At 39.8% G+C, this 15,702-nt stretch overlaps 1 protein-coding gene across 1 annotated transcript; it reads right to left on the reverse strand.

The window, feature by feature from the left end:
• Positions 1-4,002: 4,002 nt before the first annotated feature.
• Positions 4,003-14,471, reverse strand: LOC141331003 (C-type mannose receptor 2-like). The gene is made up of 4 exons (XM_073835825.1): positions 14,435-14,471; positions 13,990-14,346; positions 4,521-4,874; positions 4,003-4,364 (listed from the first exon to the last, which is right to left on the reverse strand). Exons 1-4 carry the CDS (start codon positions 14,469-14,471, stop codon positions 4,003-4,005), a joined length of 1,110 nt encoding a protein of 369 aa, XP_073691926.1.
• Positions 14,472-15,702: the final 1,231 nt, after the last annotated feature.

Here is a 15,702-nt window from a genome sequence, read left to right on the forward strand (position 1 = left end):
AATGTTAGTGCATGGGTAGTTAACAGTGAATTCATTATGATTGGGCCCTCTCAAGTAAACTCATGTCAAAATCAACCTTAACTAGCCATTAGTTGATGTTAGGGCATGGGTAGTTAAGAGTGAATTCATTATGATTGGGCCCTCTCAAGTAAAGTCATGTCAAAATCAACCTTAACAAGCCATTAGTTAATGTTAGTGCATGGGTAGTTAAGAGTTAATTCATTATGATTGGGCCCTCTCAAGTAAAGTCATGTCAAAATCAACCTTAACAAGCCATAAGTTAATGTTAGTGCATGGGTAGTTAAGAGTGAATTCATTATGATTGGGCCCTCTCAAGTAAAGTCATGTCAAAATCAACCTTAACTAGCCATTAGTTAATGTTAGTGCATGGGTAGTTAACAGTGAATTCATTATGATTGGGCCCTCTCAAGTAAACTCATGTCAAAATCAACCTTAACTAGCCATTAGTTGATGTTAGTGCATGGGTAGTTAAGAGTGAATTCATTATGATTGGGCCCTCTCAAGTAAAGTCATGTCAAAATCAACCTTAACAAGCCATTAGTTAATGTTAGTGCATGGGTAGTTAAGAGTGAATTCATTATGATTGGGCCCTCTCAAGTAAAGTCATGTCAAAATCAACCTTAACAAGCCATTAGTTAATGTTAGTGCATGGGTAGTTAAGAGTGAATTCATTATGATTGGGCCCTCTCAAGTAAAGTCATGTCAAAATCAACATAAACAAGCCATTAGTTAATGTTAGTGCATGGGTAGTAAATAATAGTTAGTAATGAAGTGACACATTAACAAATCATCAAATTACATACCAAATTCAAAATTTATTTGTCACATACACATACACAGTATCATATGAAGTGAAATGCTTATACGACTGCTAATAACCTATACATTTTATAAGGAAGTTCCAGTATAGAATGAGAAATAAGATAATTAAACAAATTAGAATATAATAGGATTAACTTTAGTTGTAAAAAGAAATTTGCATCATGTACAAATATACAATAAAAAATAACCATAAAATATTAGAAATAGGAATAGAATATAATAAATATTTTAAAAAAATGGAATGTGCAATTATGGGCAAGACAATGGGCAAGACAATGTGCAGATGTATAAATATTAAACATTAAACATGCTGTAAGAGTGTCCTCCTTGTTCATTTACACCACCAGTACAACTAACAATTTACATAATTTCACATAAATGGACTCAAAAGAAAGTCCAAACATAATGTTACCTCCAAAGACACACAGAAGGTCAAATAGTTTATGTTCAGAAGCTCAAAACCATGCTGTTATTTAATGTGCCTAACTTTCCACACAAGATAAATGCAGATGTAGATGCAAACATAACTTTGATTTGTTTTACAAAAGCAGACGACATTAATTAAATTAAAATTGCATTACCGAAACAAACCTTACACCGAGCGAGTGCCTAGAGTGCGCCACTAATGAGTGTCCCTACAGAAACAACCTTACATACTGTAGTTCCGTTTATTTGAAATGGTTAAATTAATGATAATTGAAAGTATTAGCTAATGGTCTATTTTTTACATTTGGTTGAACATATCTGTCTAATTAATGGCACTAATACTTTCAACGAACAATAATTTAATAATTTCAAATAAAGGGGACTACAGTATGTAAGGTTTGTTTCAAGTGGGACACTAATTAGTGGCGTACTCTAGGCACTCGCTCAGCGCGTAAGGTTTGTTGTTTCGGTAATGTCGATTTTTTTTTATCTGCTTTTGTAAACCGGATTAAAGTCATGTTTGCATCTGCGTTTTTGTATTATTTATTTATACACTGTAATTGAACGTTTTTGAGTTTCTGGAAGCTAAATATTTAACATTATGTGTGTCTTTAGAAGTAACATTATGTTTGGATGCTTTCTTTTGAGTCCATATATGTGAAATTATGTCAATGAAAAATAAAGTAACTAAAAAAAACACTGTTTGTTGTACTGGTGGTATAAAAGAACAGGGACACTCTTACAGCATGTTTAATGTTATGTAATTTGATTATTTGTTAATGTGTCATTGTGTCACTTCATCATTAATAACTTATTAACTACCCATGCACTAACATTAACTAATGGCTAGTTAAGGTTGATTTTGACATGACTTTACTTGAGAGGGCCCAATCATAATGAATTCACTCTTAACTACCCATGCACTAACATTAACTAATGGCTAGTTAAGGTTGATTTTGACATGACTTTACTTGAGAGGGCCCAATCATAATGAATTCACTCTTAACTACCCATGCACTAACATTAACTAATGGCTTGTTAAGGTTGATTTTGACATGACTTTACTTGAGAGGGCCCAATCATAATGAATTCACTGTTAACTACTCACTAAACTCAGCTCATGATTTATGATATACATCCTATCAAATCCACATGTACTAACACAGTGAGTATCAGCCCGGTTATGCTGTGCCAAGATGCCGTGTGGATTTTCAAGAAGTCAGAGAGCGGAGGTGCAGGATCTTCACGGTTCTGTCTGGATGGAGAGTGAACTCTTTCTAGTTTGAGCATTTCTTTAGGAATTGTTCTACAAATGTTCTTTGTGGGTTTTGTGTTTTTATATTTTATTATTCTGTGTATAAATCAATAGGTGAGTTTAAAGGGAAAGAGTAGAACATAAAACAGAAAAGATCAGTCATTAGTGTATTTAGTATTTTCTACACTTGATGAAGAGGATCAACTAATCCTTTGACACCCAATAATGTTTAAGACAAAGCTGAAGATGTCAAATGCCTAAATTATGATAGTTTTAAATTACTTAAATTAATTTCAAAGTCAGAGTATTTCTCATTCTTTCCTAAAAATTTAGTTTACCCATAAATGTTAATTAATGCATTAACTATCAAACATGTACTAACATGTAGTTAAGGCTGCCGTTATTCATCCATGAATCCGTATGACTCCAGTTGTAGTTAAGGATAGCCCTTTGTTAGTTCATAATTAGTTAATTCCTTGAATAATCATTAGTAGGTGATGAATTAAGTATTAATTTAGGCATTAGTACATGATTATTCATGTACCCTTATTGTAAAGTGTTACCCATTAAATTCAATATAAGAGAAATAAGTAGCTACACCAACAAACAGAGATCCTCAAAATGCAAAAAAAGGAATTTAATAAACATATTATACTGTTAAGTTACATGAATTTTCTCCTGATAAAATAGAGAGAAAACAGTATAAATGTATATGTAATAAGAACATTTGATGCCCTTTGATCCCACACAAAACTCAAGAGATTAATGTCACATAATAATTAGTAAATAACACAAGACATGTTAAAAGAGTCTGTAATCACAAAACACACTTTAACAGCAAGTATAGACCTTTTTCCTGAACACGGAAGTAAGTCCGCCTCTTAACTGAAAGAATGCTTTGCATTTCCGGTCTGCATTGTTTCTAGTCAAATTAGGGTATATTCCGAGCTAATAAACTAATGTTAAACCTATTAAAATGTTTTTAAAAAGCATATGGCTCCATAGCGCAATCACTTGGCAATGTCGCAATGACCGTCATTTGTCAGTGCCTCACTTTAATGAGTGTGTAGATGACACGAAGCAGCGGACGTTAGCTACATTAAAAACAGATGGACGCTATTTGAATGGGTTCCTATGGAAACCGGAACAGAAAAGCATTCAATCTGACATTAGAATTCGTAATGGTGGCACTCATCGTTTACTCAGGAAAAAGGTCTATAGGGCTCTTAAAATAGAAAAAAAAAAAAACTCACAGGAATCACACTGATATATCAACAGAAATTCATCCACCTGCAAGAAAACAATGTATAGCTCAATAACAGATTAATTTACTGGGACTGAAATTATTATACGTAAAAAAAAAAAAAAAAAAAAAAAAAAAAATTGTTGAATGAAAATGGTTAATGGAAAAAAGCTAATGGAAGTGAACACACAAGCATTTGTTTTCTTACATGCAAGGTCTGGGTGTCTTTTCACTCTTAATATCTGCTGCAGATGAAGTTGAGTTTGTGGTGTTCAGGACGGCTGATCCAGCGCTGATCTCCTCCAGACTGAACTGCTCCAGATCTCACTGCATGTTCACAGTCCTCCTCTGATGTGCCGTTCCCTGGAGCCCAGTTCTGATAGCACACGGTCTCTCCACTCACCCAGAACCAGATGCCCACAGTGCAGGAGTGACGTAAACCCAACCACACCGCCGCAGTAGACGCCCGTTTAACCACGTTCATCACACGATGCTGAATCTCTTCTGAATGAACCGAGACCAGATCCACGTGATTCTGTCTGCAGTATCTCAGAGCTTCAGACCACGTCAGATTCTCTGTGATCACAATCAGTTTATCTGGAAACAAAACAAACCACAAGAAACTAGAGAGAGACTGATCAAAAACAACATGCAGAACAAACACTGTGGATGAATTTGTCATGTCAGACATGTAGAGTGAACTTTAAGAGATCTGGAGGTGGGATTGTGTGTGTTTTGTGAGGATCTACTCACCTTCATGACACACAAAAGGATATGACCTGTTGCAACGGACGTCAATCCATTGTCCCCGAACTTTCTGATTGACAGCTGTACAGTTTTCATGACCTCCAACATTATTAGGTTCACGAGTGTTCCAGTATCTGAATGAGGAATCACTCTGATCTGACCACTGCCATGAGTCTCTGACTCTGAACAGGCCGATCCAGACATGTGATCCAGATAACTGTCTATAACTAATGAACTGCTGAACCTGTTGATTCTCATTCTGGTTCCTCACACTGACCAGATCAGTTTGATTTAGTCTGCAGTAACTCTGAGCATCTGTCCAATTCATCATCTGATTGACTAAGATGAGTCCTGTGTTTGCTTTAAGAAAAACAAATGGAAACAGGTTCATGTGTTTGTTCATTATTCTTATGCTGATTTATGGTTTGGATGTGAACAGGATCAGTGGTGGAAACATCAAAAACACATCATTCAAAGACATAAAATGCTTCTACAGCTTCCGGCTTTGCTACTGTTCGGACGCTTTTGCTTACTGCTCCGCGCTTTGCTCCCTGTTTATGAACTTTTCTCATATTTTTCTAAGATTTTAACTTCAGCATATCAGCACAGTGCTCTGACAACACATTTTTGATATAAACATTACGAAAAAGGAGACTTTTTGCCTCCCACTGCCAGCAGCTTACATTCCGGAGACGGGAAAACACAGCTGCCTACTTTCAACAGACAAGAAAGAAAATGCCTCTTCTGGAATCTACTTGCTGCCACAGACTTTTACAAAGGATCGTGATTTTCGAAACAAAGTTACTTGCTGGACTTCCAAAACAGGCGGAACACACAGAAGATCATCATCACGGACATACAGCCGGTGAGTCCTGTGAATCTAGTCAATATCGACAGTTTATAAGTGTAGAGGAACAAGCCAAAACTGATCGACACACAAATCGATGGCACAAACAGGGAGCGAGACCCAAAGGCACTCGAGACATTAGACTGTCAAGAGTATCTCGTATTGCTGCGATATCATCCTCCACTCCAGATACAGCTATGACAAGGCTTGCAAAAACTGGTGTTTTACCACCCCCTATACTGCTTGAAAACAGATTTGAAGCATTAATGAGTGTGGGTGAGGAATCCCCAAATGTGACTGAACATGGATCGTATCAGCCTGCCGCTAACATCGCTACAAACAGGCGTGCAAGTTCGAGCAGACAGCGGCACTCAGCTCAGAGCGCAGCCGAGCCCAGGACTCTGATAGTGGGGGACTCCATTATCAGAAATATCAGTAGCAGAACTACAACAACATGCTGCTGTCCTCAAGCAACCGTCTCTGATGTGAACAAGGAACTTCGGAACATTCTAATGAAGCACAAGACTGCAAATCAAATCATCATCCATGTGGGAAAGAACGATATTCGGAAAGAGCAGTCAGAACTCCTAAAGAAGGATTTTGGTGAACTCATTGAAACACTTCGAAGACTTGAAGTTCAGTCGTTCATCAGTGGACCGCTCCCAGCAAGGGGAACTAACATGTTTTCACAGTTGCTTGGACTGAATACCTGGCTACAAAGAACCTGCAGTCTAAAAGGAGTCAACTTCATTGACAACTTCAACCTTTTCTGGGGCCATAGACAACTGTTCAAACTGGACGGCCTTCACCCAAACAAACTTGGTGCGAGAGTGCTAAAGGACAACATCTATTTTTTACTCTGGCATCCATCAGTGGAATGTGCCAGTCTACCCAACATGAATGGCACACACACACTTGGACAGTGTATGCGTGACGACAGGACATCTTATCAGCTTCAGAGTCATCATATGGTCAACACAACCCACAAGGACACTGACAACGCCACACAGCCACAACAAGCACTGCTTATGGACACTTTCCTGGCTGAGTCCTGCCCACAGAGCTCATCACAGACAGACTGTGACGTACTGCAACAGCTCCAAGACTCAGCACCGAAGGATGACTTTCTGGTAAACAGCCAGGGAAGCCAGGACAACAACATTTTTCAGCCACTGGAAACACCAGAGCCAGAGCTCCATTCACCAGACACATTATCCCTCTCTCCAGCATCTCCACTTCTAAGCTTCTCACAGAAAATGGAGGAACTGGTATATGCTGGAACCAGACTCTCCCACTCTTTTGCTGCAAGCCCCCAGTTATCAACTAAAAAACGGCGGGCCCCACAACCACCAAAACCTGTGGGTCCAGCTCGCCCTCCTCCTCCTCCAGTGAGAGCTCTCCGGCCGCTGCCACAACGTCAGGGCCCAAACCCTCCTCCGTCTGCTGTGAGTGAACCAAAAACAACTGATAACAGCTCTGTGATATGTGTCGGGTCCCCGCTATTTATCATTATTTACAGGCCCCCAAAATACTGTCCAGTCTTTGTTGATGAGTTCACAGAACTGCTTTCAATGATTTGTTCAGAGTTTGACTGTTTTGCTATTGCAGGGGATTTTAATGTTCACATAGAAAATGCAGAAATCAAAACCACAAAAGAAATTATAACGGTTTTGAACACTTTTGACCTGATTCAGCATGTGCATGGGCCTACACACAATCGTGGACACACTCTTGATTTACTCATCAGTAAGGGTCTAAACATTTCATCCACTGTTATCAAGGATGTAGCACTATCTGATCACTTCTGTATTTTCTTTGATATATTGATCTCTGCTCCTAATGAATCTAGATCAGTCTCTGTCAGAAAGAGATGCATTAACGATAACACTAGTGTGCTATTTATGAAGGCTATATCTTCAATGCCAAGCATTTCTGCAGACTCTGTTGATCTTCTCCTGGAGTCCTTTGACTCAAAAGTTAAGAATGTCATTGATGACATCGCACCTGTAAAAATCAGAATTCCTGGCGAACAGAAATCGCCGTGGAGAAAATCAACAGCAGTACAGAGTATGAAAAGACAATGCAGAAAAGCTGAGCGGATGTGGCGGAAGACGAAACTCGAAATTCACTATATCATCTATAAAGACAGCCTTCATGCTTTCAATGCTGAACTAGGTAAAGCTAGACAAATGTTCTTCTCAAACCTTATAAACAGGAATTAAACAACACTCGCACTCTTTTTGCTACCGTTGAGAGACTAACGAACCCCCCTAGTCAGATCCCTAGCGAAATGCTCTCCGACAGCAAGTGCAATGAATTTGCTTCCTTCTTTGCTGAGAAGATCAATAATATCAGAAAGACAATTAGCACACCCTCAAGTTATGCAGAGGTCAGACAGATTCGACCGCAATTTCAAAAAGAAGTCATTATGTCTACTTTTGAAGCAATCAATGGCAACATTTTGGAAGAAACAGTACAGCACCTCAAATCGTCAACCTGCCACCTCGACACACTTCCCACATCTTTTTTCAAAAGTGTGCTTAACCGTTTTGAAGCAGATCTTTTAGAACTGGTGAACACCTCACTTCTTTCTGGGACTTTTCCAAACTCCCTGAAAACTGCAGTTGTTAAGCCCCTTCTGAAAAAGAAAAATCTTGATAACACCATATTGAGCAACTATAGACCAATATCAAATCTTCCTTTCATAGGCAAGATTATTGAAAATGTTGTTTTTCAATCAGCTGAATCACTACATAAACTCAAATGGATACCTGGACCATTTCCAATCTGGTTTCAGACCACATCATAGCACAGAGACAGCGCTCATAAAGATAATAAATGATATTCGTCTAAATTCAGACTCTGGCAAAATATCAGTGCTGGTACTACTAGATCTCAGTGCTGCGTTTGACACCGTCGATCATAACATTCTTTTAGATAGACTGGAAAACTGGGTCGGGCTTTCTGGGATGGTTCTCAAATGGTTCAGGTCATACTTAGAAGGGAGAGACTATTATGTGAGTATAGGAGAACATAAGTCTAAGTGGACGTCCATGACATGCGGAGTCCCACAAGGCTCAATTCTAGCCCCGCTGCTGTTCAGCCTGTATATGCTCCCACTAAGTCAAATAATGAGAAAGAACCAAATTGCAGATCACAGCTATGCAGATGATACCCAGATTTACCTAGCCTTATTGCCAAATGACTACAGCCCCATTGACTCTCTCTGCCAATGCATTGATGAAATTAACAGTTGGATGTGCCAAAACTTTTTACAATTAAACAAGGAGAAAAAAGAAGTCATTGCATTTGGAAACAAAGATGAAGTTCATAAGGTAAATACGTACCTTGACGCTAGGGGTCAAAAAACAAAAAATCAAGTCAAGAATCTGGGTGTGATTCTGGAGTCAGACCTCAGTTTCAGTAGCCATGTCAAAGCAGTAACTAAATCAGCATACTATCATCTCAAAAACATTGCAAGAATTAGATGTTTTGTTTCCCGTCAAGACTTGGAGAAACTTGTTCATGCCTTTATCACCAGCAGGGTGGACTATCGTAATGGTCTCCTCACTGGCCTTCCCAAGAAGACCATTAGACAGCTGCAGCTCATACAGAACGCTGCTGCCAGGATTCTGACTAGAACCAAAAAATCAGAGCATATCACACCAGTCCTCAGGTCCCTACACTGGCTTCCAGTTATGTTTAGGATAGATTTTAAAGTACTTTTACTTGTTTATAAAGCACTCAATGGCCTAGGACCTACATACATTGCAGATATGCTCACTGAATATAAACCTAACAGACAACTCAGATCACTAGGATTGAGTCAGTTAGTAATATCAAGGGTTCACACAAAACAAGGTGAATCTGCTTTTAGCTATTATGCCGCCCGCAGTTGGAATCAGCTTCCAGAAGAGATCAGATGTGCTAATACATTTGCCACATTTAAATGCAGACTCAAAACTCATCTGTTCAGTTGTGGATTTATTGAATGAGCACTGTGCTACGTCCGAACAGATTTCATTATTTTATGTATAATCATTTTACTGTATTAATTAATTTTAAATAATTTTTTTTAAATCATCTTAAATGTTCTTAAATTTTGTGATTATTATAAATTTGTATGATTTTTATGCTATTATGATTTTAATTCCTTTTATGTACAGCACTTTGAATTACCATTGTGTATGAAATGTGCTATATAAATAAACTTGCCTTGCCTTGCCTAAATATTTAAACATATACAGTATTCCTTTAAATATTTGAAAATTATGAAACAATTATAAACACTGTAATTATTTTAAAGCATTTCTATTTGTATATTACATTTACATTTATTCATTTAGCAATTGGGGAAAACAGCAAGCGATTCATCCTAAGGAGGCAAAACGCCATAGGATCATTCCACCAGGCAGAAACGGTGAACAAATGTTTGGTGAACGAAATATGTTTTCTTTCACATTTTTCTCTAATACTTGATTCAGACACGAAGCAGCACGACAGAAATGTCAATGGAATATTTTACATTGCAGCTAAATATTTTAGTTACTAGTCCATAGAAACATTTACATGAACAGTAGTAACAATGCTTGATTTTCTCTTTTTTTTTTATGTTGTAATGTACCATTATAGATCAGACTTCTGACTTCTAAGGCTAAAATATCAGTCTGCATCACCTCTAGTCACTACTGTATATTTTTTTTATGAATATCATCAGATCTTTATATATCCATATAAAAGTTTTGTTTTGTTTTGTTTTCTCGTCTGTAGATGTTAATTTGAGGTTCCCATTGTGACAAACTGCACCAAAATATTATGATTTTTTTTCCACCTGGAAAACTGTCAGGGGTGTGTGCAGGACGAGACGAGACGAAAGACAAGATTACGATAAACACTATCTTTTAATATAGACTTAGAATAACAGGCAGGAACAGGCAGGAACATCCACACACGAACACATTGAACGATTAAAGACCGACATTGAACTATGGAACCAAACAGACTTATAAAGACAGACTAATTACTAAACACAGGTGACGGTGATGACACAGATGATGGGGCTAAACCAAAATGACACAGATCCACAGGGGGAGACAATGGGAGAAACCAAAGACATAAACTGACATAACTATGACATTACGCCCCCCTCCGCAAAGGCGCGTCCTCGCGCCGTACAAAACAGAAACAGAAAACAGACTAGAGGGGCAGCAAAACTGAAAAACAGAGTCCATGGGGGAGGCTTAGGTGGAGGACGCAACCCCGGGAGGGGGACCAAAACAAGAGTCCAAGGGTAAGACAAGACAGTCCAGAGGGGCGACGACGGAGGGAGGAGCCAGGGAGGACATGGGTGGGGCATAAGGCAGGAGGAACCGACCCAGACCGCAGCCATGATGACGGCCCACTGTGGAGCCGACGGAGGGAGGAACCATGGTGGACAAAGGCGTGCCGACTCCATGGGGCCGACCGACAGAGGCGGAGCAGATGGATAAGGAGCCCGAGGCGAAGATGGAGAGCCGATGATCCGGGGTGACGCCGAGGATCCGGAGGGCCAAGGTGGAGCAGGCTCTGGCGCCCGAGGCGGAGGCGGAGTCCCGGAGATCCGCGGCGGAGCCGGAGCGACAGAGGATGGAGGCTGTGCCCGCAGGAAGAAGGAGTCCCAAGGAGCCGGTGGGACGGCGCGACGAGGCACAGCCGGAGGAGCAGAGTCCTGAGGAGCCGATGGGGTGACGACTGACCAGGGCGGAGCCGGAAAGACGATGGAGCCCGGTGGAGCTGGTGGATCGATGGGCGACGGTGAAGAGGAGGGCGTCGAGAGCCGTGGTGGAACCGCGGGGTCGAAGGGCCGAGGCGGAGTCCAGGACTCGGAGGCTGGAGGCGGAGCTGAGGAATCCTCCAGCCGAGACGCCGATGGGAGCTGGCAGTCCCGCGGCGAGCCCACTGCACAGGTGGTGGGCTGAGGGTGAGCTGGGGGACTGACTGCTGACCTGGGAGACTTTGGGCGGCTGGGCGGAACCAGCGGGAACTCAGGACGGCTGGGCGGAACCAGCGGGAACTCAGGACGGCTGGGCGGAACCAGCGGGGACCAGGCAGATTCAGACAGACGAGGGCGGGTGGGAGGGAAGTCTATGCAGGTCAGTGGCTCAGAGAAAAAGTCAATTAAGTCATATGAGTTGTCTTGGGCAAGATCCGAGAAGAAGTCTATTAAATCCCCAGAGTTGGATCCAAGCTCACCCTCAGCGGTGGTGCAGTGGGCAGGGCTCTCTGTAGCCCTCTCTTGCTCCACGTCATACTCCACCGTCGCGGATGTTGATGCCGGCTCTCGCACCTGGTCAGATGGGTCAGGCTCTGTCGCTCTCGGCTCTGGCACTCCATCTGCGGTGGGCTCAGGCTGTAACTCCGCATGTCGGGGTGATGTTTGGCTGGGTTCTGGGTCGTGAGTGGGGTTGACGTCCTCCTCGATGACGCCGACAGTCCAGGAAGAGTGGCAGGACGCCAACACCCACTCGATGTAGTCCGGCAGGCTCTCTTGAGGACCCTCCCCGGATAGCAGCGCCTTGGTGGTGGAATTCAGTCCAACGTGATAGTAGACGATAAGGCTGCTATCCGGGGAATGAGACTGGTTTGCCAGGAGGAGAAACTCACGTGTGTGGTCCTCAAGAGAGCGTTCCTCCTGCCTCAGGAGGATGAGACAAACAGTAGGGTCCATGATCAAACAATAAAAAACAAAACACTGAGGGAAAAAAGACGGAAAATAAACGCAGGGGAAAGTGCCGGGTAAACTTTTTAGGTCGGTCTTTCTGTCAGGGGTGTGTGCAGGACGAGACGAGACGAAAGACAAGATTACGATAAACACTATCTTTTAATATAGACTTAGAATAACAGGCAGGAACAGGCAGGAACATCCACACACGAACACATTGAACGATTAAAGACCGACATTGAACTATGGAACCAAACAGACTTATAAAGACAGACTAATTACTAAACACAGGTGACGGTGATGACACAGATGATGGGGCTAAACCAAAATGACACAGATCCACAGGGGGAGACAATGGGAGAAACCAAAGACATAAACTGACATAACTATGACAAAAACAGAGTGTTTAAAGATCACATTTATAATATTATTAATATCATTTTCCTTATAAATGAATCTGAGGGCTCGGTTTGCTTTAGAAGGGTCTGCTATATGCTGACATATAGGCAAAATCCAGCGCTCAAAATCCAGTGTTCAAACCCTTTAAAAAAAAAAAAAAAAAAAAACACACAGACGTGGATTTCATACAATTACTTGAATAATATTATGATTTAAAAACAATTTTAATATGCTTGGAGATTTGAAAACTGATGCTTTTGAATGTTAGCATGACATATCCAGCTTCATACTGTATGTATGGGTTTTTATAGACAGTAGGCTTGTTTGGTAGCTCACGCAGTACAGAGATGTACTTGAGAGGTGAAGAGCTCTGGTTCGACTCCTGTGTAACTAGGTTCAACAAAAGACTACAAACACAAGGAAGATTTAAATGGCATCAACAAATGTGTTTTTATATTGGTTTTGAATTTGTTAACACTATCTGGTAGGTTTAGGATTGGGTTTGGTGTAGGGAATCTGAAACACCTGGTCCTGGGCGCCTGCACACTGCACATTTTTTTTTTATGTCTTCCTTACCTGACACACACATTTCAGGTCCTGGAGATGTTTTCTAATGAGTTGATGAGTGCAATTAGCTGTGCTTGATTAGGGAGACACAAAATGTGCAGTATTGGGGGGTGCCCAGGACCTGGGTTGAGAAACAGTGCCATAGAGCATTAACTTTTAGCAAGAGTCCCCAAATATTCAAATTCTGAACCGCCGCAATAATAAAAACACAGCAATACGTACTATTATCAACGTAATAAAAACGTGTTTTAGCGCCACTCAGTGGAGATTTCTTTTTGAAACTGCCGCAAAACGTGCAGTAAGGTACGTAACAACAGTGATGTTACAAAATACCCATCACTGTGAAAAGTTTTCACCAGATTCAACTTAAAAACCTAAGTTCAGCAGCTGCCTGAAGTTTTTAAGTTAAATCAGCTTAAAACTACAAGTCATTTTAACTTACTACAATAAAAATGAGTTGATATAACCTGTGAGTTTAAATGATTTAAGTTGATTTAACTTACAATCTTAAGGCAGCTGCTAAACTTAAGTTTTTAAGTTGAAACTGGTGAAAACTTTTTACAGTGGTACATATTTTTCTGAGACTTTTTTCTGGGTTGGTTTTGGACAAGGCAAAGTAAATCTTGAATGAGTCTGTTCTCATTCTGTTCACTGTTGACAATGGCTTTAAAATTTGCTGTTGTTTTAGAAGTGCTTCATTTTCATGGGAGGACAAAACTGCAGAGCATTCTTTGTTGGGGGTGAAGTTCTGGAGTTTGTTGGTTTGGGACAGTTTTCACAGGACAGAGCGAGAGAGAAACAATCTGCTGGGAGGGCGCAATGACTGCTGCTTATATAGGCTTGTAATGTCGAAATGATAAGTGATAGGACTGAATGATTAGGTGGCTCCTAACAAAATAAAGTTTGGAATTTAGTATTTAGTATTGCATTACAATTTGATATGCATCTATAAATTTACTCACTGTTGTTGCAGATGAAATGGCGGCTATTATTACATGGCAAATCATGCCACTGTCCATTTGTCATCATAGCACAATAATCTCTGCCTTCAGGTTGTCCAGTAGCCCAGTTCAGATAGAGCGCAGGTTCACCTGCAGACCACTGCCATTCATCACGACCCGTCTTCTGCAGCCCAATCCAGACATGAGGAAAACCTCCATAATTCAAACTCTTGTTCAGCTCGTTCATGTCGTTCATGTTGTCAACGGTGGCCAGATCTGTGTATTTCTCTCTGCAGTATCTCTGAGCTTCAGTCCAGGTCTTGTTCTCATTTATAAAGTGATACTGACGCCGAACACATTCAGATATGGAGCAGAGAGCTGTGAAAGACAGGCTTTGCTCTAATGCTTTTCATAACAGGAACAAACCTAATGAAACTAAAAACCATAAAACCACGAACACACTCACCAATGAGAAGAAGATTGGAATATAGAGGCTGGGCCATTTCTGGGGAAGGAAAATATAGATAAACTCTAAAACTTATTTTTGTTGTGAAGCATGATTTCAGTGATAATTAAAACTCAGTCTTAACAGGAACATAAGTGTACAATAAGACAAATAGGTAACACTTCATAATAACGTCAAGTTGTAAGTAATTTATAAGTGGTTAGTTAATGGTAAAATAATGATTCACAAAAAAAAAATCATAAATGTTTAACCCATAAGGACCCACTGTGACACGGGTGTCACAAACAATTGTAATTATCTGGAAAGGTCTTTTTAAAGCATTATCCCTTATTTTCAACTCAGGAAATCCCAAAGTGACACATAAGTAACATCCAGGTTCAGTCACGTGAAAATGTGTGCATTTTTTGTTGTCATGGCAACATTTCCAAAATGGTGAACTGTATGGTGAGCACATGTTGCAGTGTCAGCAATTTTTAAAGATGCTTTTTTTTGTTACTAAAGGTATGTTTCAACCCATTCAACTATTCTAATGTTTTAATAACACATCCTAGATTACACTTACCCTGATTTTAATACATTTCTTGAACAAACTGATATAAAACAAGTTACAAAGATATTGTGGTGACATATACGTCACATCGGGCTGTTTGCCTTAAAACAATAGGTGGAATTTTGATGTGACATATTTGTCACATTAAGAAAAATGCTAATAAACTGCTCAATTAATTTAGCTGATTAAAGTTTTTTAGTGTTATATATTTTCTACTGCTCATTTCAAAGAATATATTAACAAAAAGAACATTTAAAATAATGTCACATTAAATAAATTGTTAATGAAATGTATTTTGAAACTTTTTTTATAGTTACAGTTTTATTGCACAATATACAAATTATTGCAATGTTATGTGCATGTTTAACATGTTGACCTCCAGTGTGAGGTAGTTATTTATTTTTATTTAGTTCAAGTTATGAAAAAAAAAACATGAACAACCATATACCAAAAAAGGTAGAATTCTGATGTTTCGAGAGAGTTGTTGTAAAATGTAATGGTCACAGTTATGTAGCTTTGAAATATGTTATGGAAAAGCAAATAAAAAGAAAAAAAAATGTTATGTAGCAAATAAAACTGACAAAATATACTTTTTCCAATTCTGAAATAAATGCCCAATGTGACATATGTGTAACATGAAAAAATTATTATAAACGCCCAATGTGACATATATGTAACATTACAGATCTTTCACAAAGAAGGGTTGCATTTCAAAAAC

This window comes from Garra rufa, chromosome 3 (genome assembly GCF_049309525.1).
Source record: "Garra rufa chromosome 3, GarRuf1.0, whole genome shotgun sequence".
Classification (NCBI taxonomy): domain Eukaryota; kingdom Metazoa; phylum Chordata; class Actinopteri; order Cypriniformes; family Cyprinidae; genus Garra; species Garra rufa.

Excerpts from the sequence above, each read along its gene's own strand:
- LOC141331003 (XM_073835825.1), bottom strand. The coding sequence starts at position 14,471 with ATGGCCCAGCCTCTATATTCCAATCTTCTTCTCATTG. Across the intron at positions 4,875-13,989 it reads CCATTTCATCTGCAACAACA|CAAACACAGGACTCATCTTA; the intron begins GTGAGTAAATTT and ends TTTTTCTTAAAG. Across the intron at positions 4,365-4,520 it reads TCCTTTTGTGTGTCATGAAG|ATAAACTGATTGTGATCACA; the intron begins GTGAGTAGATCC and ends TTTTGTTTCCAG.